At 31.6% G+C, this 25,869-nt stretch overlaps 1 protein-coding gene across 1 annotated transcript in view; it reads left to right on the top strand.

The window, feature by feature from the left end:
• The first annotated feature begins 2,763 nt into the window (after positions 1-2,763).
• LOC108910073 (myosin heavy chain, non-muscle) overlaps positions 2,764-25,869 on the top strand; it is a 176,147-nt gene continuing 153,041 nt past the window's right edge. The window contains exon 1 of the mRNA XM_018714569.2: positions 2,764-3,340. Coding sequence (XP_018570085.1) covers positions 2,987-3,340 — 354 coding nt within the window. The 5' untranslated portion in view covers positions 2,764-2,986. The remainder of the gene's footprint in view (positions 3,341-25,869) is intronic.

The following is a 25,869-nucleotide window of genomic DNA, read 5'->3' as shown; positions in this document are numbered from 1 at the left end:
AATCCGTAAATACATAGAATATTAGAAAAGTGTTATCCTCCCATTATTATTATTCCTAGCAGCAATACGAATTTCTAAATCTAAATTTTTTGACAATATTTTTCAATATAAGTACAATACGAAGTATTGGCTTACTGCCTAGCTTGACCCATGGTTGTTCTCAAATAATCTTTGATGTTCGTATGTTGCTTTTAAAAGGTTGCCTGCACCTCTAGCGACGCCACTGTTTCGGAGATATTTTGATATTTTCAAGGATTCTGAAGTGTCAATTTTTTATTCTGACTTAAATAACACCGGATAAATAGTACTACAACTTACATCCAATATTTCTTTATCAAAGTAAACCTCAAAATGTTCCATGATTTTAAATTTTACCTGTCTGACCTACCTATTCGGAAACACTGTATAGGTATATTAGGAAACCTAGTTAAATACCTACTACTTGTTCCCAATTATTCATTACCGATTCCATAAATCGACAAGTAGCGTTTAATGGAAAGATCGTAAACAATTTAAATATAAATATCCCATTACCATGCGCGCTCATGCTAAATTTTGTATATGTAATTATATACCGGTAAAATGACATCATCAAACCACTTTTCTGCAAAATTCGTTGGTACACACGTGACAATTTAAAAATTCAAATATTTTTACGGACGTCATAAATACTAAACGCAGGTAAATGGTAAGAAAATCCTAGATACTGCTAACAGGTGGTTTTTCTTTTAGTCCATTACGAAAGAGCTCCATAAAATTGATTTGTCTGGTACCGGCGCCGTTTTGAAAGTTTACAAGGTGCTCGGTCGGTATTGCCGGCGAACGCAAACAAGGCGCGGCGTTGCCATGTCTCCTTTGAAATCAGTAACTTTCAGTTCATAAATTAGTGCCAGTAATTTATTAGATATTTCATCCCGAAATGACCATAATTCATTTGTTAATGATTCAGTATATTTTTCAGGGTGAGCGGTAGAATAAAATATCTTCTATTTAAATTAAAACATGTGCGAAATTTGTCATATACATAACTTTGTATTTAGATTAATATTGTATCTTTTACATTCTATTCTATCAATTAATTATTTTTCCCTAAAGTTAATTTTTTATAAATATACAAAGCAATCTTATTATCTGATACGTTTTAGCCTTTATGTAATTTTAACGTAAATAACGGCATCTACTAACAAATACAATTAAGAAAAATGATCCCTACTAGAACTAAATTGTATTGGGGATGTTTATAGAACATATTTATGAGTATTTCGGGTGTCCAAAAATTAAACGAAAAGTAGTAGCCTAAAGCAACTGATTTTGAATGACTGAATTTTCACCCTGTATCTCGCTTAATATCAACCCTTGGACTGTGATAAACTTTAAGAATTCGTAAAATTTTGTTGCCCTGCCTAAACATATTATTAGTCAGCTAAATCATGATGGCTCTGTAGGTATGATTGTATACTTTTTCATTAACCAATCGCAAGAAACACTAACATTAGATGTCAGACAATCTATCATAAAATTTGGAAATAATACCTACCTAATCCAAAAATAATTTCTAACTAAGGTTCTTATTGAAAGTATAGATCGTTTAACGCCTCTTATTTCACCATTGATATGTTGACATCTAAATAAATTATACTTAGTATTTCTTACAGTTATCATTTAAATATTTAATTTTTCATAAATATCACCCTCAATCATTATAACTGTATCGATACCCAATTTCCTTATTTATTGTTGCTATTTTTTTTCATAAATAGTTATGTAAATAAATTCAATCAAATTAACTTCATAATTTTAACAATCTAATTAGAATTAGATAACCAGTATATAACCGTAATATTTGTTGAATAAATTGAATTACAATGCATCTAATCATATATGTTTACAGAATGTTCCGAATTACATATGCCAAATTTTACCTGATGATACAACGCTTCAAAATAAGAAAATGAGTTCCTATAAACAGGCCAGAAAGTCCGAGATGCAGGGTATTCAAATTAACTATTGAAAATGGTGCGTTGAATACATTCAAAAAGGGCTAATGAAAGTGATAACACAGCTTAGACAATATTCTCTAGGCTGTGGTGATAATTTACATAAGTAAGACCACCAAACAACCGACGAACAAGATAGAGATTGTTTGGAGACAGATTATTTTCCAATTCATACGTACATATTAACTATTAACTACTTACTGTAGATATTCAGAAAATCTATAACAATTTTAAAACCCGTATAGACCTAAATTTGAACAAAATGCTTATAATTTAACGATTTACCTATTTTTCGTGTCTTAACTAGAAACGTATAGTGAATATTGGTGGAATGTAACAGTGCTACATCTATTAATAGGTACATACAATGCTGTTTTAACTAAATTCTCCAGTTTTAGCCACTCTTTAATAATGCCGGTTCTTAAATGTCAGTTTGTCTTATGAAGAACAAATTGTGAAGTAGGTACATAAGTAAATTTTCATTTATTTATCTTTATTTACGCTTATTAAAATTGATTTATACAAAGACCCATTTTCGTGAACGTCAACTTGAACACCTCGTATTTCGTAAACTAAACATTTTCCGACCCATGTCAATGGTATTTTTTTATTTTGAGAGTTGTATCACCAAGTAAAATTTGGTTTAGGTAATTCCGAACACCCTGTAGCCAAACCAAGTTAATTTTGCGAAATCTGGCAACGCCGGGCGTGGCGATGGAGCGCAGGCACAGACGGTTGACTCCGTTAACTCAACCTCAACGCAAGTAAACTGTCATTCACAGACGGCGAGAACGGCAGGGAGTAGCAAAACCGGTGAATCTGTCTAGGAAAAAAACACCAAAAACCGTGCCGTATTCGCAGTATTTAACGATCCAGTGCGTACGTAGGAATATTTCTTTCATTCGACGTTAGATGTGATTTTCTGTGTGATCGACAATTGTTTTTTCTGTGTGAGTGCGGATTTTTTGTTTCACATTGTCTAGCTAACCATGGCTGACGCCGATGCGAGGGATCGTTACGATCCAGAACTGAAATTCTTGTGTGTGGACAGGAACAATTACAACGACCCGGCCACACAGGCGGAATGGACCCAGAAACGACTGGTTTGGGTGCCCCACGAGACGCAGGGCTTCGTGGCCGCCAGCATAAAGGGCGAGCGCGGCGACGAGGTCGAGGTCGAAATTCAGGAGACCGGCAAAAGAACCACCGTGGCCAAGGATGACATCCAAAAGATGAACCCGCCGAAATTCGACAAGGTCGAGGACATGGCTGAGCTTACCTGTCTGAATGAGGCCTGTGTTCTGCACAATCTCAAAGACAGATATTACTCCGGTCTAATCTACGTGAGTCTTTACCTTTTTCACCACTTATTTATTTAGCTACCTAGGAAAAAACAACAAAACAAATCATTTTGACAGTTACCTTCTGTCTTATAGGACAGAATTCTCAGTGAAATATTGACAGTTACAAAGTAAGGTTATAATGCTGTCTTAAACATATTTTATTTTATATTAAAACGCCGATTAAGAAAATGAAAGTTCTTGGTAGATGAATAGAAGTCACCAAGGTGTAATTTAATAGATACTTACACTTAAATAATATTTTTTCTACATATTTTGAAAATGTTCATGTGGAAACATTCCTTTGCCTAAACAATCCCCACTGTTAGGGTTAGCAGGTGTTTCATTTTTTTTTATCACCGGGGTACTTAAAAAAGTTTCAAAAACAAATAATGAATTGGGAAATAGTTAAAATCTATTTATTTATTGAAATCAATAGCAGTGAAAGCCGATAGCAGTTATCAGATAAGATATCGGCAAATTATGTACCTACTCTGCTGTCAATCATTTCTAAGCAGTTATTTTTTCGTACTTTGAATAATATTTCAATGTATGGCAATCATTAGAATGTATGTGTCATCATAGTATACACCAATTGGCTAATTTTTTACAGTCTGTATGCGAATGATTCACCAAAACAGAAATTCCTTGCTTGTAGTTGATCTTGTACACATCTGCTAATTGTTATTATCAAAGCAGCACATCATACTGTGTTGTAATTTGCATAAATTCAAGGGTACAAGCCACAAATTAATAAATCAGTCGGTTTAAATATGTCACAAGCGTTTATGGGAAATAAAAAAGATAAGTATTCCTACATTAATATATTTTTTTTATGTATGTAGGTATTAGGACGCTTCAAATTCTTAGGAGTAGGAATACATACAGAACAGGTTGCAATTATGAGAGCAAATATAAAAATGTAGTTTTCTGACATGTCTGTTTTATTTGCTGTTGTTTGTTGGTAATTTATTATATTATCTTCAGTAGTATCATTCAGCGGATGATGGTAATGGACATTTATTTACCTTCACCTACTTCTTTGTCATATACAAACAATTTCTAGCCTACTCGTAAATAACTATAACGAGAGATGTAGGACACATCACAGATATCATTTTTACATCCTTACAAAAATAGTTTTATGTAAATAAGAATAATTTCCCAGTATTCTTTACGATATTCTTTTGCAATTTATCTAAAAAAATCGTGCTTTAGTCGTGGTTTTCTCGTAACTTCCTGGTGATAATAAATTCCATGAAACCAAGGTAAAGATGGATACATACGTAATTGGACGTTTGACAAGCGCAGACTGAGCGTTTGTTGGACAATTTCGCACCAACATTTTGATCGTACAAACGGCACAAAGATTGCTTGAAGCACGATGATTCAAGCACAAACTGTCATTGAGCAAGCGTACCGTATGGTGGCTGTGGACAGTTGCACATAATTGCACAAAAGGGTTCATGGATGCTTGATGAATCTTACAGCGAGACTTGCACTTACGTTTGTTCGCACCCTTATACTTATAAATTAACAAATTAATTCGATTTGATTTCACTTCACTTTAGAATTCAGTCTAACAGGCGGATATAGGTACGGAAGGTGAAAGAAAACTCAAAATAAAGTTAAATTTGAATGTACATCATTACACTTACATAAAAAAAGAATGGCCACTAGGTCCGCCAGATCTTAGTCCCAGTGACTTTTATTTGAGGTTATATTTGATTGATTGAAGTTATGTGTAACTCAAATTTTATTTTGGCACTACGTAAATCGATTCGGACAAGCATTTTCCTTATTAGAATAAAAATTAATATTTATATAACATTTAATCCATTTGTTACCGCTACCAAGAATACTTGTAAAAATAACACTATCTATGTGTTATTTATAAATTTGTATTACCTAAAGATAAAACGTTATCGCTAAATTTCTCTTTCTTTTTTTTTTATTGAAACGGGAAAATCGGCTTGTTTATCGTAGATTAGGTGGCACTTATATTATTTACGCGATTAGGATTATATTAATTCAAATTAAGTTAATGCCATAGAAAAATTGTACTATTTTGAGCTATTATTCGCGATACTGATAAATATTTTCAGCAACTATTTGTTGGATCGTGGATATACTTAATTTAACACATCTTCCAATTAAGTACTATTGCACGCTCGATTGCACGTTTAAATGAAATTATGTATTATATTTTTTATTTATTTACATAGGTACTTCCTATGAATAAATATAGTAAAAATATGAAGTATTATACAGGGTGAATCACAAACGGTGACCAAAAATGAAACCTTGTATTCTTTGGTGAATGTTAAGGGGAGTTTTTCGTATAAAGTTTTTATCTAGGACGCGTCGTTAAAAAGATACAGGGTGTTAAACAAAAAAATGTTTTTAATTTTTTTAAATAATTTAAAAACTAGTAAATGAAATAATTTGCAATTGGGCACATGTGTGTATATAAACATTGCTAAAATCTTTGGCCTTTTCCTAAAATTTAGATGTTTCAGTGGCGGAGATAAAATATATATTTCTAAATAAAATAATACGCCACTGCTGTACGATAACAATAATGATATTATCGGATTCGCCGTTCAATTTTCTACAAATTACTACTCTTTTATGTTTTTCGAAAAAAAAACTGATTTTCAAGTAAAACTTAAAAAACAAACTGAAAACACTTTTACTTAAATTACATGACAAGCACTAATCATTCGGTTATTTATTTGAATAAAGAAATTAATTAAATTAGTCATCATTTTAATGATTTTATTATAGTAAATGTTCAAAAATACCTCAATTTCCACGGACACGGGTGCGACATCTTTTTACGAAAATGTAGTTTATTCGAAATTTATTGTTGCGTGAATCTGATGAAAGACATTATTTTTTATTCTTTCTTCTAACTGCTCAGAATGTCAAAGCTGCTATCGCAGCCTACTGTGTAATTTTAAACCGCATTTTATTCGATTATAGATTATCGAAGTGTGTTTTTAGTTCGTTTTTAAAGTTTTACTCGAAAATCAGACCTTTTTCGAAAAACTAAGCGAGTGGTAATTTATAGAAAATTGAAAAACGAATACGAAAATATCGTGATTATTACCCTACTATTTTATTTAGAAAAATATGTCACCGATACCCTGTATCTTCGCCACTGGAGCATCTAAATTTTAGGAAAAGACCTTAGATTTTGGACAATTTTTACATAAATACATGTGCCCCATTTCAAATTATTTCACTGAAGTACTAGTTTTTAAATTATTTTAAAAAAAATTAAAAATATTTGTTTTAGTATCTTGTATCTTTTTAATGAAATATCCCAGATAAAAATTAATTTAAAATTCATCAAAGAATACGAGGTACATTTTTGGTCACCGTTTGTTAATCATCCTAAATAATTTGTAAATCTACAAATAAAAGTAAAAAAGTAGGATGTTAATTGTTTAAATAATTTAATTTATTAAATTTAAACGTTTTTATATACTGCGTTTCAACGAAAACTTAAAAGAACTTATCAAAATAAATCTGAATATCGATAAAAGTGAATTAAAACTTAAAATATGTGCAGATCAAGGTGCGGCAGATTTAGACTTTCAGTGTAATTGCGTATGCGACAAAAACGACATGCACGGTATAGTTAATCTTAATAATATTTCGATCCGCCCATTTAAAATGTTATTTTTATACCTACTAACGCACCTTTTTGTCCTACATACACAACGGAAATGGAATAGAAGGCAGGTGTCATTTCGTGTGCATTAATTACTGCATTTTTACTGTCCTTTGTTTGGAAATTAATTTGAATACATCGGCGTTATCAGCGGTATTATCTGTAGCCTCGTTATATTATCGCGTTAATGAATTAATTGTTTCAATGGTTTCTGCACTTTGTATTCTGAATTTACTTTATCAGTATGAGCGGCGTCCTTATCACTTTGAGATGATCAGAAAATTGCGTTATAATAAAACTATTTATTTTTCCCCATAAAACTCAATGCCTATTCAAACTCGGGTATATTCTATAGAGTATCTGAGGTATCCGGGAAAAATTACATAACAAATGATAAAATAGAGACCTCGATAGAGACTGATAGTACACGCAAGGTATTTGCGTGATATTAAGAGCTGATTTGTAGAGCTTGTATGTACCTATTGGTTTATAAGAGCTATGTTCCGATTTCTCTGTCAAATAATAAGGATATGCATAAGTGCGAAAACGCCTAATTTTAAAAATATAGAATGATGAGAAACAATCTTATTTGATTGTTGATGTGAAGCAACCTATATTTTTGAAATAAATGTTTTTAGACATACATACCTACCTACGTTTAAATAGACTTTTCCTTATGACATTAATTCATGGATCATTCATTGAATACCATTTACTCGCCACGCATGTACGTATGTGAAACCGAGTGTGAAACCATTTAAAAAAGTTTAATGTTATATAATAAACATCCTGTATTTCAAAAGGGGTGCATCATTTCACGCAGGGAGTTCCACTTGGTTAAATTCAGTCTTCTAATTTTAAGTTGTTTACCTACAGGATATAATTTAAATATGTAAAAATATTTTAGGTAAATTTTTGAGTCATTTTAGTAAGAACGTCTATATCAGCGGCGTAACACGGTGGGCAGGAAGCAACTTTTTATCGCATAAAAATGACGACAAAAACTGAAAGCGGCGATGTATTTGTACTTGAAAATAGATTCAAAATCAGTTTGAATTGAAATCCTAGCTGCTCCTGTTTGTAAGATATTCAAATTTTTCGTTTTTTTTTTAGCAAGAATTTGTGATATATACAATATTTAAGAATCACGATGGTTAAAAACTTTTTTTATGCCAAATTTTGAATAAATAATGAATTAAACTATGAAAAAAATATATATTATATCTATTTAGTATAAAAAATTCAAAGAATATAAGGCTAGGCATGTCATGGGGGGCCACTCATTCACAGGCGTCTCTGTACGCCTCGTACATATTATATATACCCTTGCAAGTAAGTTTTTAGCCGATTTTACACGTTTCCAAGGTGCACCACGTCGAGGTAACTTTTTCTTTTTGATTGTTATTTTTTTCATTTTATTGTTTTGTTTTAATTTTTTTTATGTTTATCATTTTTTAATATTTAAAGTTTTAGAATAATAGAGAAGAAAAAGTAAATATTTGTAATTAATTTTAAAATTATATGGTATAGTAAGTAATCTCAAATGTAATTTTAGATGTGCTGACATAAAAAGCAGCTACTTCTTTTTTAAATCGTTTTGGGAAAGATTGATCTTCGATCAAATTTTGTTTTAAATCTTTCCCAAAATTTAACAAACTCTATGTGAATGGATTCCTCAGCTTGTTCAGACCATACTCCTAAGCCATCGTTGTTCAAGAGCACAATTGCTTGTTTCAAATGATCTAGAGAAACATCTGTGCTTTTTAAAGCATTACCTACGGAGTTTATTGATATTTTTATTAAACGGAGAAGAGACATGGATGAAGAGACATTTTATTTCCCAAACATGGGAAACTGTTATAATCGATATTTAGATAAATCTATTTGAGACCTGCAATTGAAAAAAGAAAATCTACGACGCTAAAAAAAGCTTATATATGTTTGAAATTTCAATTTTCCGATTGTGGATAGCAAAGCGCCATCTAATTCAATATACAATCAATATAATTATATTTTCTTGGGGATAAATTAAACAATATGTACGGTACATGTTAGATTGAAAAAAAAAAACTTATAGAATAACTAATTTTCGTAATTTAAAAGAAATATACTTGCGCGCACGTACGTGTGTGTGTGTGTGTACGTACGTATACATGTCAGAAATTGATCTTTCATATTTTAAGTTATTACTAGAAAGGTAGGCAAACTTCGCTGACGCGAAGTTTGACCTTCCTCTCGGGCCTTCGGCCCTCGGTCCGCGCTGCGCACGGCCCGAGCACCGCTTCGCGGTGCTCTCCTCGCTGGTTAGTAGATATAACATTTTTTGAAACACTCTCTACTTTGGTTTTTTACACACCCTGTACATAAAAGTTTGATGAGAATGTTTTTCATAAAAGAGTAGGCCCCGCTGGAGAAAATAATAAGAAAAGTTTCTTCTAAACTTCAAAAAAGGGCATCTGGTTAGTAAATATAAAATTTTTCATCCAAAGACTACGTAGGTGAGGCAGAAATGGTAAAATAATAAGTTAAAACATCTGCTTAATAAATATACAAATTTTCATTAAAAGACTGTAGTAAATAAAGGCAAAGCTAAAATTGAAAAGAAACAAAACTGCCCTTAATTCTTTAGAACATCTAGTATATGGATTTTTAAAAAAGCGACTTTTCTTCAAAAGATTTAAAGAAAAAATTAAAAAAATGAAAAATGAAAAATGAAAAATTTAATCCACCTGTGTAAGTTTTACGAATCATCCTGTACATAAGTTGCAAAAAACACCTGATTGGTAGGGTATAAGATTTTTCATAAAAATATTCCAGATTTTAGTACAAAATATGAAAATGGAAAAAACAATAAGGAAAGTTTCCTTCTACTCATAATTTTAATCTGCATCAGTATTGTGGAACATTCAATATAAAGATTCAAAAAGACATCCGGTTATTAAATATACAATTTTTCATTAAAAGATTTTAGTAAATAAAAATTCAAAATTCATTAGTTATACAAAATTTAAGACATTATCTATTCAAAATTCCATAAGAATGTTTTTAACCATCGTAATTCTTATATATTATATTTCATAAAATGTTCCTATAAAAAAAAACAAAAATTAGAATATCTTATAAACAGGAGCAGCTAGGATTTCAATTCAAACTGCTTTTGACTCTATTTTCAAGTACAAATATATCGCCACATTCAGTTTTTGTCGTCATTTTTATGCGATTTAAAGTTGCTTCCTGCCCACCGTGGTAAGTTTCGGAATACAGTATATTATAGTTTTTGAAAAATATCACATTCACGCAAATATATCGAAATATGTTTGATTAAAATTTAAAAAAATCTGTGCTAGAGAAAAAAATCATTAAAGGAGGATGGAACCTAAGGCCGGTTTTTGACCTAATTTATTTTTGGCTGAAAAAAATTGAAATTTTTTTTTTTAGTACCTACTAGCAATACTAAATCGTTTCCACCCTAAACGGACCAACTTCCTCACCCTCCTTTCCCCCTCCACCCCCTTAAATGCCGGGGAAACCATCGCTTATTGGAGGAATCTTTAAAGAGCTTAGAGATGCGAAAGACATTCAATTCCTATGAATCTTACATACGAAGAGTTTTTTGGCTTGCTGATCACGAATCTGGTCTGAGAATCACGAAATTCAAAATGGCGGATCCAATATGGCGTACAAGAAAATTGAAATGTCTTGAAAATGCATAAATTTTTTTGTAATGGTGTTTTTTGGGTCTATGATTATGAATCTGGACTCTATCTAAATCACGAAATTCAAACTGGCGGATTCAACATGGCGGACAAAAAATTAAAATGTCTTTAAAATGCATGAATTTTTGTGTAGTGGGGTTTTTTGGGTCTCTGATTACGAATCTGAAGGCAGAATTACAAAATTCAAAATGACGTATTCCATATGGCGGACAAACAAATTAAAGAGATCTTCATAATCATCAAATATTTGTTTATAGAAACTTTCTTGGATCACTGATTACAATTATGAATTCAGAATCACGAAATTCAAAGTGGCTTATCAAATATGCACAAACATGTATGTATAATTATTGATTTTTTCTTTTTCGTTTTATTCATAGGGGGTTGGCCTGTTTAGGGTGGAAACGATTGAGTATTGGTAGTAGATAGTAAAAAAATGTTTTTCAGATTTTTTCAACCAAAAGTAAATTAGGCCAAAAACCGGCCTTAGCGGACCTACTCCTTTGCAAACAACCAGTGATGGAGATAGTCAATATTTTTTAAAGTTCCAGAATTTCAAGGCTGCTGAGTATTTTGGAAATTCGATTAGTGCGCTTGATTTGCAGTTTTATTTCTGAGAACAAAAAAATACAAGAAAATTATTTACATTCATATTTTAACAAATTTTTTTTTGGTGTCATTATTCAGAGTCTAAAATTTCTCTACGTCAATGATTTTTTTTAGAACACTATCAGGTTGTATTTAAAAGTGTATTGCTAACAAAATCTTGTAAACCCAATAGTTTTAGAGATATGTTCGATATATTCAACAGTAAGGTAGACTTATTTTAGATTAAAAAAAATTACTCATTTTTCGAAACATTTAAGACATCTTTTTTTTTAAGAATGGGATTACAAATCAAATGCAAATACATGGTGGTTTTGAAATTTTTAATGACAGATAAACAGATGATTATCTACAAATTTAGTCAACGTTTAGGCACTAACAATGGCGAATATGTAGGTACAAAATGTCAATTATTTTGACAAAACGTTATTTAGAAACGTCAAGATTCAGTTGTTTCCGCAGCTGGCTATCATTTTTCAGAATAAAGTTACTAAAAGTAGGGTTGATCTTTTTTGCTGTTTTTCTAGCAACATTTCTAATGAAACTATAGACTTCCTTACATAGCTGAACGTAAAAAAAATATCTCCCAGAATTGATAAAAAAATATATAGTGTGCCATTTGAACAAATACAGTTGACTATAGCAATTTTGACATATGTTACCATGGAGACGATCTAATAATGTCATTGATAGAGTTTGAGCGGCGATTAAAAAATATATAGGGTTTGTTATAGCTATTTGTTAAAATAAAAGAGATACAGGGCCGCGAATACCAAACTGAATCACTCGGTATAACAGATTTTAAGCACTATTTACGATTTTACTTCCACTTGTCTATGGCTAGCAACAAACCTATATTAGGCACACGAGTGTATCAGCACTAGTACTGTTCCATCTAATGTACTTATACGTATAACAGAGAATTCAGAATTTCCGACTGTTAACTGTTAACGTATTTTGTACACTTGAATGCACAATACACTAATGCGTGTACAATACACTAATACATGCACAATGTACTAATTTAAGCACAATATACTAGTGTATGCACATCACTTCATTCTCTCCACAGTACACTAGTGTTCGCATAGTACGATAGTATGTGCACAGTACACTAAGTGTATGTACAGCGAGCACGTTACACCAATGCTATGCTATGTTCCTGGAGGTAGATCTTGGAAGTCCGACGATTCAAAGGTGGTGCTCGTCGCCGTCGCGTGTAGTCTTTCACAAATCGCTGATTTTCCAGGAAAACTGTCGCGGCCGCTAAGGCGACCATTTGTGCGGTTTCTGCTTACTCATTGTCCGGGATATCCTGGCTGTTTATGCGAGCCAACGTTAATAACGAGCGGGGAGGGGGCTTCTCCACAGTTCTCATAAGACACGCCACCGCGACATTTCCACCTAATGGGTTTAATTAGACATAAATAATTCTCGGGCGATGAGTATTTCACTTCCTCGAGCAGGTTAAAAAGAGAATAACAAACGCATTGTTGCTAACACTTCTTCTCGGGTCATGGATTCTTCGGTATTTAAAAAAAATGGATCTTTATTACCGTGGATAAAATCAAACTGTTTCACATTAGTGCGTAAATATTTTACACACTAGTGCGAAAAATAAATTTATATTTTACTTAGCGTATATGTATAGGTCATATTGTCATTTACTCCTTTTCAATTTGTCAAATTGATAATAATAATTATTCAAAAAGAATTTATTAAAATAATCTATTACTAATCTTGATAATTTACATATAACTACATTTGGAAATATTACATACTTATTGATTTTAAGATACCACTGGTCATTTTAAACACTAGTGTGCAGATTGAAATACTACTACGCACTGGCGCGTAAAATAGATTGCGTATAATGTAATTTGTAATATACTTTTCGGTAGAACACTCGGTAGAACATATGTGTGCAGCTCGTGTATCCTTTCTATTTGTGTGGGCGAGTTATAACCTACAAAGTATATTATATCGTAATTTTCACTGCTACTCGATACCTACTGGCACGAAGTATTAGTTTGCGATACCTACTGGCAGAGAGCGACCTACTAATTTGTAGGCAGTATGAAATCGTAATTAGCAGCGTCGATCGCCTTACTGTGGCATAAACTACTGATAAGAACAAATAACAAAAACAAAATCTGTTTACGTTTGGTGTAGTGGACCAAATTCGAAATCTTTAGGGGGTTTCTCCCCGATTTTTTGAAAAAAGTTGGTGAAAACCGCATCTCGATACCTTGATTTATTTCTATACAGGGCGTTGTTAAATCTTGGTCGTTTTCAAAGATGTTCTATAACTGTTTTGGTTGTGAAAGTAATTCATTTTCGTAGAGGTTTTTTTTTACAGTTTTTTTCAGTTGCGTACGCGATATTTCTCTATAGTACCTTTTTTTCGGTTATAACACTATCTTACAATTTTTAAAATAACATGCCTATATATCTCATTTTTGAAATCTGCACAAAATTTCATTTCAAATCATGATACTTAAACACAAAAAATGTTTTTCGTGGTTTAAACACGAAAATGTATATTTTTTTCGTAAATCAATTATTTTTTATATTCATTTTTGGTTCATCGATTCATCAAATATATCCATGGGTTTTAACGTTTATTTCTTGAAAGATTTTCTTCTCGTAATTATGTATGATACATCTTTGAAAAGATTTTGCATGCTTTTCAAAAATAAAGCAAAAAAAAACACTTTGATTGCCATTTAATGAAATCGTCGATGTCGTCATATCTCCTAATTGACACCCTGTAATATTTTTCTGTTGATAAAGCGCGCAACTTATAATATTAATCGATGTGCCTGAGAATTTTTTTAACAATTTTGTGTTTGATATATCGAATTTCTAGTAATTTGGAAAATATCAAAAAGAGGGTCCAACAAAGTTAACTAAAAATCCGATTAAAAATCTTATAGCATATATGTACATTGGAATAAAAACGATAAATTAGCTAAGTATGAGAATGAATTTGGCATGAAATGTCCCATGCCAGCAATGCTATTGTATTCATTTTACACATCCTGTATATTAAAAATTAGATACATTTGATTTAGTCATGAAATTGTCTTTCTGAATCAAATTTAAAAATAAAAATTTTCTATAAAACCATATCGTCAGTTGTATGGTTTTCTTAATTGAACAATTTATTGATAAATTTTATTTAGTAACCACTTAATACTAAAAATAGGTATGGTGTGTTTTTCAAGATATCCAACCATATTATCGCTTATATTTCTAAGGAAAATGATGTGTCCTTTTATTGAAATGTGAAAATCATCCACTTAACGTTTGTATTGCTGATTACAAACTGAAAAATTGAAGAGCGTTCTTAAATTTGAATAAAATTAAATATTTCTAAATTCTACAGATCCTAGTCCAGGCAGTTTTACTGACAAATACCATTTTACTAATTTGTTTCCTTACAATAAGGAAATTATAAAAATACCTGAACATCGCTTAAAAATGTAACGCATATCATATCACATTGAATCAACATAACATTTTCGTTAGTTGATGTAATAATAATTCGTATTATTAATAGATACTGAGTAATAGTACCTTGAATTTAACTAGCAATTGAACCTCGCACTGATTTATATCTTTTGATGAAAATATTGTGGGATTTTGGATCGTGAAGTATGTGCCTACAGGGTGGACAAACTCGATTTATAATTTTAATTAAAAAAAAAATGATGAGTCACAAAGGAACTTTACCTACACATCATTAATTTTTTTTCAATTTTGTATTTAAAGTCTGCTTCTGTATTACCTTTTCGTACTTGCAATACAATATTTCATGTTGTCAAGACGGTGCAACACAAATCACTAAGTAGTCGATGGAGGTGGTCAAATAAAAAAAAAAATTAATCTGTTCCAGAGTCCCTTGTTTCTGAAGAAACTTCAATTTGTTTACAATTAATATTCATTCATTGCATGAAAAAGATTTTGAGCCATTTGAATCTATTTAAAAAACAAGTAACAGCATTCAAAGACAAATCACAAATTTCCTCTTTATCTACGCACCTACTAAAATATTCCATATTACAGGACAGAAAAAAAGTTGTTACTAAAGTTTGAATGAATTATATTTCTCTTGAATTATAAAATGTCATATGTACCTCATTTGTACATTTACTATCATGTATGTCTCAACACAGGATTTTGGGCCAAATATCCATAGGAACTTTATTTTTTTAAGGTTGACAATTTGTATAAGTTCTATTTTGTTTATTGAGCAATGATACTGCAATACACATTAGACAAGGAAGAAATTTTAAATATCACGAAAACTTAATAAAGAGAATCCTTATTCAAACAGATATTTTAGCAATTTCAAACTGATAAAAATATAAATTCAGTATAGTAAAAGCTCGAATAAAATTGATAACTAAAACTGATAAGATGTAAGTAAAATACGTGAAAACTTTAATTTTGTATTCTGTGCCAGATGTGAACAAAATTGTTCATACGAATGTGTGTGTGCCCAGAAAAGCTTCTTTTTCGAGATATAGGGTGTTTCGAAATTTTAGAATTAATTAGAATTGTAAACTGTAAAACAGTTGATGGAGGAAATGACACAAATAATAATTTATTTTTTTCATAGATAACTCGGCTACTTTAATAACTAATAGATTTGTTAAAAAATGATTTGGTGTTTTGTCACTTCAGCAGACAGTTTCATTAATAATATTTTTCGCCGTGTTGGCCATAAAAGAAGTATTTTTGCAAATGCAGTTGTGACACATTATGCCAAAACAAAAACTTACATATAGAGTATCCGTTTGCAACTAGCTACAACTATTGATCATTGTTGGTACTGCCAAATTAACGACGTAATAGAACATTACAGAATTGCCAGTATAAATGTTATGAAGCTTCCAGTAATGTCATCATTACGATGAAATATGATAAACAAAAATTAATTAATTAATTATCATAGTTAACTTTACTTTTTAAATACATATTTTGTTTATGTAACATTTTATATGAATATTTCCTTATGCAAATGGCCTTATTGCTCTCGTTTGCAAATTTCTTGAGTTCGTAGTTCGCGTTCTATGATCTGCGGGTGGTACGATTGCGCTGCACCCTCGACCTCATCGTCTTACCAACGCGCGCATTCCAGTCTAATCACAGTCTACATACTATTTAAAACACTTGACCTGAAATACGTTCGAAACATCCTAGGAATGCCTTCGGAGATTATGTGTATGTTGAACTTCCTCAAAATAATGAAAATTAATATGTATCGCGCTGGGCCTGCGCTCATTTATTTATATGATGGGATATGGGATATCACATGGCGAAATTTGCTGGAATCGAGATAAATAATGGTTAGCCGCAAGATATTAGGTATGTTCGAGTTCCGACTGCCACTCTTTTGCTTACATGCTTTCCAATTATTTATAATATAATTTTACGAGATTTAGATTTATTTTTAAGCAGTTGTAACGATAATTCAATAATACTTCGCTTTATATCAGACCACCAAATTACCAAATTACCAAATTCGATATAAACAAACAGTAAAGAATAATAATCACTAAAATCAGATTCATATTTTTACTTCGATGTTTTACTATGTAGATACTAAACATTTTAGTACTGCTGATACCTACTGTAATGTATTGATAATATTCATTTTAAATCTGAAGCAGGGTTGTTCAAGAACTAAAAATTAATGCACACATTTTTAAAACATAAAATTTTGCAGGCAGTAGAAAATTTATGTTGCTTTCAAGCCAGGGGAATGCCCTTTTGACATGAAATTATAGGTATACTTTTCCTTATTTTACACAGATGTAAAGACTATTTTTTCATCGATAAATAGCAAATTCTATTTTGTATTATTGTTTTTTTTATTAACACCACCAATGTACAGGGTGTCCCACTAAGTTCGGCGAGGTACGGTATTAGAGAATGTATAGGCCCTAGAGCTTCGGGAAAAAAATCTGATTAATAAATCGACCAAGAAAAATCGCTGGAAATATTTTCAAGTTCGTAATTCGACCGCTAGGGGGTGCAATCTACATACCAAAACAGAGTTGAATTTTTCTCAGAAATGTTTCCTACTCAGATATATTAAATAGTACAAATATGAATAGCCGGATTCACTGCGTATAACTTTTGTTATTGACATTTTGTTCTATCTCTCGACAGAAAGGGTGGGGGAAGTCCCTAGTGTTTGATCAGAAAAATGCATTTTTTTAAGAATTGGCTCATCAGCCCATAGTGTTATATCTCGTTAGAAAGGTCTTTTCATGCTTTATCTCGTGGTGAATGCGTGATGTAATTTACCTCAATATGGAAACTTACAGATGGGGTTATTTCAAAAGAATGCCGTTTTATGGATTTTTCTCAAAAATTTTAAATGCAATGCTATAGTTTTCTCTACATAAATGAATTCAGCACAAAAAATTGATGAATATAGTATAAGTTTGAAATTTCTAACGAAAGTGTTGTTTATTTATTGGCGCTATTTATCCAAGTTTAGGTTGTTTCATGTTTTCTCAAAAAAGTGAAATAGCAGGATAAAACTTTTTATAGGTTAGTTTGAAGAGCATAAAAAATAGCTACATTTTGACGCCAAAAGGGTTCGATATCTTTTTTTGTTATCAAGATATTCGAAAATTAGTGAGCAATAAATAATGATAATGAATTGAGGAACACGACGCTAACGAAAAGATATTTAATTTCCAAAACAAAATGCGTTTATAATAAAAGAATCTACCTAAACCCACGCAAATGAGAAAGTCAGTAACAATATTGAAAATAATAACAAAATCAATAACAAACAGATAGTGAAATTATGTAGAGAAAGAACAATTAAATTTTAACAAAAGTAAAGATAAATGCTCGAAAATGCGTACCATTATTTTCAATGCAGGAATTTAACATTTGCTACGTGCTTAGATAAACATTTACAGAAAAAAATTGTATCTATTTTTTAAGTAGATACTATTTGAATCAAATCACTAATTGTAAATCGTTCAAATTAATTAGCAACTGAATAAATGTCAGTTTGACAGCTGTGAGTAGTGTCATCTTGACAGGAAAAAATGTAAATAATTTATTTTTCTCACTGGATTGTAAAATATTATTACTTTACACACTCGTTTGAAAAAGATTGATGTTACTTATTATAGTAAGTTATTTAATGTTAAAATTTTTACACCCTGCTTCTTTTTTACTACGCATTTTGATGCTCTGTTTGTATTAAGCTTTTTTTTAGAGTTGTCTTTTTCGTTTTCTACTTTAATTCCGCATCACATTTTAGAAACGCGCTGTATGTTAGTGACCTCAGAATAACACACCATTAGGTAAAGTTGTTTCAAAATCTGATGAGCTTTGACCTTGATATGTGCAGAAACATAATTCCCACCGTCGCCTAAATTATTCTACGTCCTAAAAACATTACATCCATTATTCACAGTCTATCTCGAGCTCTCGTAGCTAAACAAGTCTTTGCTCCGATTACAAATATCATAATAAAATGCTCTATTCTTTATTATTTTAATTTAAGCAATAAAAATATATATAACAAACGTTCGCCAGTTGACTTTATTGATGTCCGAGCGCCTTAATTCATTTCTGGTTGTAATGAGGCACGTGGTCTAATTTTGAGTCAATGTTTTCACAACGTGCTTATTAGAAGAATTATGTGGATACGCCACGCCTTTCGCGGCTCATGAGATTTTGAAACTACTCTACACCAATGTTAACAACTTAATTATTCTTACCCAGTGCCGTTCATCGAATTTGGAAGAAATTCGAAAGATCCGTGAAAAAATTAAATTCAATTCATAGCAGTACTTTCGTTATCCAGAAACGGAAAAGTACTCATTTCATAATTATTCCGCATCTGCCACAAATGAATACTTTAAGACAATGCTTATCACGTATCGTCATTTGTAACATATTGCCAATAAATATGTCGTCCTATAAAAAAACGGTCGATAAACACCATAACTTAATACTAAGACAATGACAGTTCGGTAATTCTCTGAAAACTTAATGCATTCATGATTTATTCGCTCTCGTATGTTCCCCACGAATAAAACTTTCACTGTTTCGGAGACGCGAACACGAGTAGGGCAGGGCGAAAGACAACCTTTAATTGCTCGTGGGTGTTGATTGACGGTAAACATAAAATGAGTTCAGTAACGACGCCACACAGCCTGATCTTCTTAGCGGAAACCTGCTTTTCCTCTGTTCGATCGAAGTGAGACGTAAAGTTTATGTACCAAGAGGTGACTTTACGATTGGGGGGTGACGTGACGTGAGTCAGGGTGTAGCCGTGAGTAATGGAAACAACCGAGACCGTAAAATGCACTTGCCACCCGTGAAACATAAGATATTTAACCGTCCGTCGCCGTCGCTGCTTTAAAATTGAAAATATGGAATACCCTATACAAGGATTTTATCTTTTTCGCCTTTCTATAAAAAAGTGTCACAAAAGTTTTAGGAAATTTTCTTGTGATATTTCGGTGTAACGTCTACAATTAAACTTTCTTTTGGAATGTTAACATCTTAACCAAAAATTTTTTGCGCTCTTAAATTTGTAATAACCGTAATGATTTTGGACTAAAAGATTTTATTTAATTTTTTTAATAAAAGCCATGGTCATGGCCTTGGCGTGTTCTTTGCTTTCTAAGTGTATGTAGTCTATTATCGAGTTTATTATATAATTTTTCGAAATCTATAACAGAGATGTAGTTGGGAAAAATTGCACTATTAATAGACATCGGAAACTTTGTGGCAACTGTCAAATATACAGGGTGATTCAAAAAACCGCTGACAGACTTCTAGGGTAAGTAATACCTGAAAAATTAAGACGAAAAGTCTTAATAAACATAGGCTCGCAAATGCCTCCTTAACGAGATACAGGGCGTTAAAGTTTCTGTAAAATTAAAGCGTAAAAATGACAAAAAGAAGCTTATAATCTAGTTTACTTAACTCACTTGTACACATTGACATTAGTGACAGGCGATGTTTAATTTTATTTTGAATAGCACAAGCCTACTATGCGAAACTAAAATGAATGAAAATAAAATTGGATTTACAAATTTTCTACAAAGGTGTTTCTCTTAAAAATGGTTGCTTTCATCCAAATTTTGCAAGAGACCAATTCGATAGACATTTGAACACTTTACACGAAAATAGTGTCCGTTTGACAAAATTAGCAGTGGCGTAGAAAATATTTTTAAAAAAGGGTCACGTTGACCCCGTCTCTACGCCACTGCTGCTCATAAAATTTTGAGCAGTACATCAAACATTGGTCTTAAGGTGCTAACTACGCATAGCAAATTTGAAATAGATATGTTCAGGCATTTTGGAATTATTGCAGACAATGTTTAATTTTACAGAAACTTTGACGCCCTGTATCTCGTTAAGGAGGCATTTGCGACCCTATGTTTATTAAAACTTTTCGTCTTATTTTTTTATGTATTATCTACCCTAGAAGTCTGTCAGCGGTTTTTTGAATCACCCTGTATACATACACAAGTTCCATACACGCGACGAAGCAAAGTGTCAAACTCATTCACAACGTCCCTCAGCAAAAAACCTGGATTGTTCATCGACACCCCAGGCCGACAGGACAGGGATTAGGGTGCCGCTAGATCGAATAAATTGATCGATGCGAAGCTTCAAATCAGAGGCAGACATGGACATGTTATTGACGCGGATAATGGGATTACTAAGATGTGAAGTAGTTGATGATTCGCCACCATTAGTAAAAATAGCATCTATTAAAAACTTCGATTATTTTAGTAATAAGTATGCGCTTGTGACCTCGGTAAATATTGAATGGCGGTTCATTTTTGAAACGGGCTTTTAGCGATGGTCGGAGACGATTAATCGCGGGACATTTAGAACAATTGTTAATTATTTTCTACAATCACTTTCTCTACGAGTTAGGAATTATTATTTTTCTTCCTATAGAATTTGTATTTTGTAAATTTGTATGTACGAATCGGTCCTTTGAATTTTCTACGGGTTGTTACTAAATTTATTTGCTAGTCCATATTTTTGGAATTGCTTGATTATATTGTTTGAAGATAGTACAGTAAGAAATTTTGGATCAAATTTGATTTAACGAGAAAAAAATGTAACTGTTGGAAAAACTAACATTTTGTCTATACGTGTTAAAAAGGTTTTTGGATTTTTGTTTATATTTTATATATAACTTGTCATTTCAAAAATATGATAGATTATTGCTTCAGAAAATAAAAAACTGAAAAATATGATTAAAACATTTATCAAAGGCAAATTTTTTACTGAGCAACAAAATATTATCATTTATCATAAATGAGAAATATTTTCCTTTTACAGACTCTATTTTTGAATAGCTCTCGATTTCATAAATTTTCTGAAAAAAAAATGAAAACATCTTAAATTTCCTGAAAATTGCATGTCTCTTTGACCATGTTCAATATCTATAACTTTTAAAAGAACGTTATTTTTAGCTCCATCGTCCTTTTAAATATTGAAACGTCCTTAAAATTTTCTCAACAAAGTATACCCACGTAGAAAATCATTCCCACCTTAAAATTGATCGAGTTTAAATTACATGGCTAAGTATTTCTACCAACGTGACAAATTACTCATTTTTCGCGCTATTGTATGAAATATTTACTTACGCACCTGTGCAAAAAAGGTAATTTTACTTACACACACTTAGTATACGACATACGTTACGCAGGGTCATAGAAAGAATAATGTATTTATATTTTTTTTTTCACTGTGAAGGAACAGTGGCAGTGTAAGCCCAAACGCCCAAACTGATAATGATAATACTTACAATCGCAATTCACGACCATCCTAGAGTAAGCATTACTTATTGGTAGTATAGACCCAGGGGCTACTTGTAGAAGAAAATACGTAATTCATATAAATTACGTTTCTAAAACTGGAATAAGAAAGACGTTTGGCTTGACACATCAAGGACCAACGACCGGCACGACATATGTATCAGAATTTAAAATTGTTTCATAGGCTTGCTTCTAGCCGTAAACATTTTTCTTCGACAGTGAAATGTAGGTCGGTCTGTCTATCGATTTTAACTTCTATAGTTAATTTCCTCCAAGCGTTTAAAATTTTTTGCATCAAAATGCGCGATTGGTTACATAAGAATACCAATTTTAAAATACAACCTAGCCGATATCGTCTTCAACGAGCAGTCAAAATCCTTAGTTTTGCAAATGCTGTGTCCATTTTGTTTGCAGTATTTGAGCGTTAATTAAATTTGCTGTTTTTACTCAAACTTTAGAACAATTTCGCACATATAATACTGACAGATAGTATTTGTTGCTGCAATATTTTATCAACGTATTCTACATACATGAAAATAAGAAAAAATGTATATGAACAAATAGGGCGAGCAATGCCTAGAGAAAGGCTCTTAAAAATGCCCTTGAACATTGCTTTTTTCCAGATATCTTCGAAACGGTTTAAAATAAAAACGATGGTTACCTTTTTTACCTTGAGAATATGAAGTATGGGTTATTATTATTTTCTAAATTTAAATTAGGGTCGTCTTCAAGTGAGGGGAGGAGGATTATAGATAAATGTTCAACATTTTCGTATGCAGATCTTCCAACGGTTTTTGGAAACAGGTACTTTTGTATAATTTCAGCTTCGTGCTTAAAAATATGTGAGATGTAATTTTTAACACTCAGTCCATGCGCATTTTTTTTTTTTTAACAACTGATATAATCATTTCATTTAACAAGGAGATAAATGAAATTTTAACAACTGCATGTTAAAATACAATAACTTTTGCTATTAATATATAAAAATTCAAAAATGAAGCGTGTTTTTAGGTAAAGTTCAAATTTGTAACCAAAAAAATTTAAATATATCAAAATATTAAGAACAAGATTACTTTAAAACATTACATTCTGTTTTACTGGCTGGTGATTGGTGTGATTTTTTACAACGTTTTATTCAACTCATTGGCGATCGCATTGTCTCGAACAACGGTTTGTTCGTTGTAAATGATTCCTTGAAATGAAAGCTAAGATTTAGCGATTTTTAATTGACAGTGCCAGTCGTGCAATATTGGTTGCCTAACGTGGCAACAGACATTTCTTTGACATGTAACATAATTTTTAAAACCAATTTTACTGTAAAATTGTAATTTTTGGTTTTAACAGTGGAAAAGTACACATAAAAAAAATGCTTAGTTCAAAACTCTATTGAGTTTTACTCGTAGACGACGCGACGTTGGCAAAACTTTGCTAGCTAATTTCAATACACTTTATTATTACCTAAAAACTATTTTAAAAAGTTAGTCCAACCAAATTACACTTGGAGAAAAAAAAATTGTTACCTGAGCTTTTATAAGTGGAAATGGTAAAAGGGTTTATAATAAACCTAAAAAAAATAAATGCGTGAGCAGGGGCGGCGGAGGGTTGATTTGAGGGGTTGAAAAGTTATGAAAAATTGTATCATTGGGATTACTGGCGAAAGTTGACGTCAAACAAAAAAGTATCCAATACAAAGGTTGTAGATCATACAAAAATCTACAACTTTTGTAGAGGTCACTTTATAACATAACCTCAAAATTTCCGAGAAAAATGTGATAAACCGTTTTTTTTTCTGATTTTTCGTTTTTTATTTCTTATTTCCGCAAAAATAATTTAATTTTGACGAAGCTTGGTGTATACCTTTCTCTGTCTTAAATAACCACAAATTTTTTTAGATAAAACAATTAAGAAGTTTCCGAGATATTCATTTTTTCGGCCTGAAACACTTTTTTCAAAGAAAAATTCTACTTATAAAAATCATCGTACAGACTTCTGCCGGTAATCATTTTTTTCGTTTTTTTAAACAAATTATCAACAATTATTGAAAAATTCATTGCTGCAAGTAATTGTTTATTTTTTGCATTTTTGAGCATGTTTTTGAACTATGATTACAAATTTTTTTATTTCACCAAAAAGTATATGTCAATACGAAAAAAATGATTACCGGCAGAACTCTATGATGATTTTTTTAAGTAAAATTTTTCTTTGAAAAAAAGTGTTTCAGGCCGAAAAAAATGAATATCTCAGAAACTTCTTGATTTTTCTATCTAAAAAAAATTGAGGTTATTTAAGACAGAGAAAGGTATACTTTCACTAAGTTTTGTCAAAATTAAATTATTTTTGCGGAAATGAGAAATAAAAAACGAAAAATCAGAAAGAAATCTGTTTTTCGCATTTTTCTCGGAAATTTTGAGATTATGTTAAAAAGTGACCTCTACAAAAGTTGTAGACTTTTGTATGATCTACAACTTTTGTACTGGATACTTTTTTGTTTGACGTCAACTTTCGCCAGAAATCCCAATGATACAATTTTTCATAACTTTTCAACCCCCCAAATTAACCCTCCGCCGCCCCTGCTCACGCATTTATTTTTTTTTGTTTATTATAAGCCCCATTTCCACTTATGAAAGTCCCAGGTAACAATTTTCTTTGTTTTTTCCTCTAAATGAGTTTTTTTGATCGGTATTTTAATTGGAACACCCGAACTATATTTATATTTTGCTTAAATTCAAATTAGTTGTCATTTTGGCGGATTACAACTGGGTATGTTGTATATCACCATTGTGATGTTAATTATGAACATTATGTTACAATTCAATTCGACTTTCATCATTTATAATTTTAAACATCATCACTGGTACAATTAATATGCCGAATTGAATATTCTCCATGTCGAGATTTTGAGATAGGACTGGTATACATAAAAACCTGACGAGGTAGTCTAATAGTTATAAATAGTCATCATAAAATGATCGGTTTTGGATCTTGTACGTACAAAGTCTACGCGACCTCCTACAAGCGCGTTACATAATACGAGACATGTTGATCTAAGTTCGCTAATTAAATGTTTCGCAACATTTAAGTCGTGCATTGCCGAAGCGATTAATTTTGCCGGCGCACTTTTCCCTTGATTTATTGTCACTTTGGTATGATTTACCGTTTTATTTCATGTTTCCCCCGCTGGAATAATGAGAGTAATAATAATTCTGGTTGCTCCTGTTAAGACGTCGAAATCGTTGCCCCTTCAGGCCAATTGGACTTTGATCCTGCCAGGTTTAATCTAGGTGTAGGCCTTTGACCTCCAGATTTTTTATTTTTGTCGATTGTTACGTTTCTACAGGGTGTATTTAAATGAAGGAGCACAAGCCTTAAGTTATTGGAAAACATTGCAAATATGCAAATATCAGAAAATATTTGCAGTTGATTAATGACACTTGAACAGTGGCGGATTTGTTGGGCCACGCCCAGAATTTCTACGCCACTGAATATTTTGGAATTTTCATAAGTTTGTTTTATAAGCAATTATCTTTTAAAGAAAAATGATATTTTTTTTATTCGTAAAACGATCCGTTTTTATCCTAAAACTATTTTTTCATAATTTTTTTCGCATAATTCAATTCATCGAATACACTGTTCGTTTTACAAAAAAAAATGTATATAAATTTTTTATAGCAAATATAATTTTAAATACAGGGTGATTCA

This window comes from Anoplophora glabripennis, unplaced genomic scaffold, assembly GCF_000390285.2.
Source record: "Anoplophora glabripennis isolate ALB-LARVAE unplaced genomic scaffold, Agla_2.0 scaffold352, whole genome shotgun sequence".
In the NCBI taxonomy this organism is placed as follows: Eukaryota; Metazoa; Arthropoda; class Insecta; order Coleoptera; family Cerambycidae; genus Anoplophora; species Anoplophora glabripennis.
Note: the sequence above shows the minus strand (reverse complement) of the source record. Positions and strands in the feature narration are given on the sequence as shown.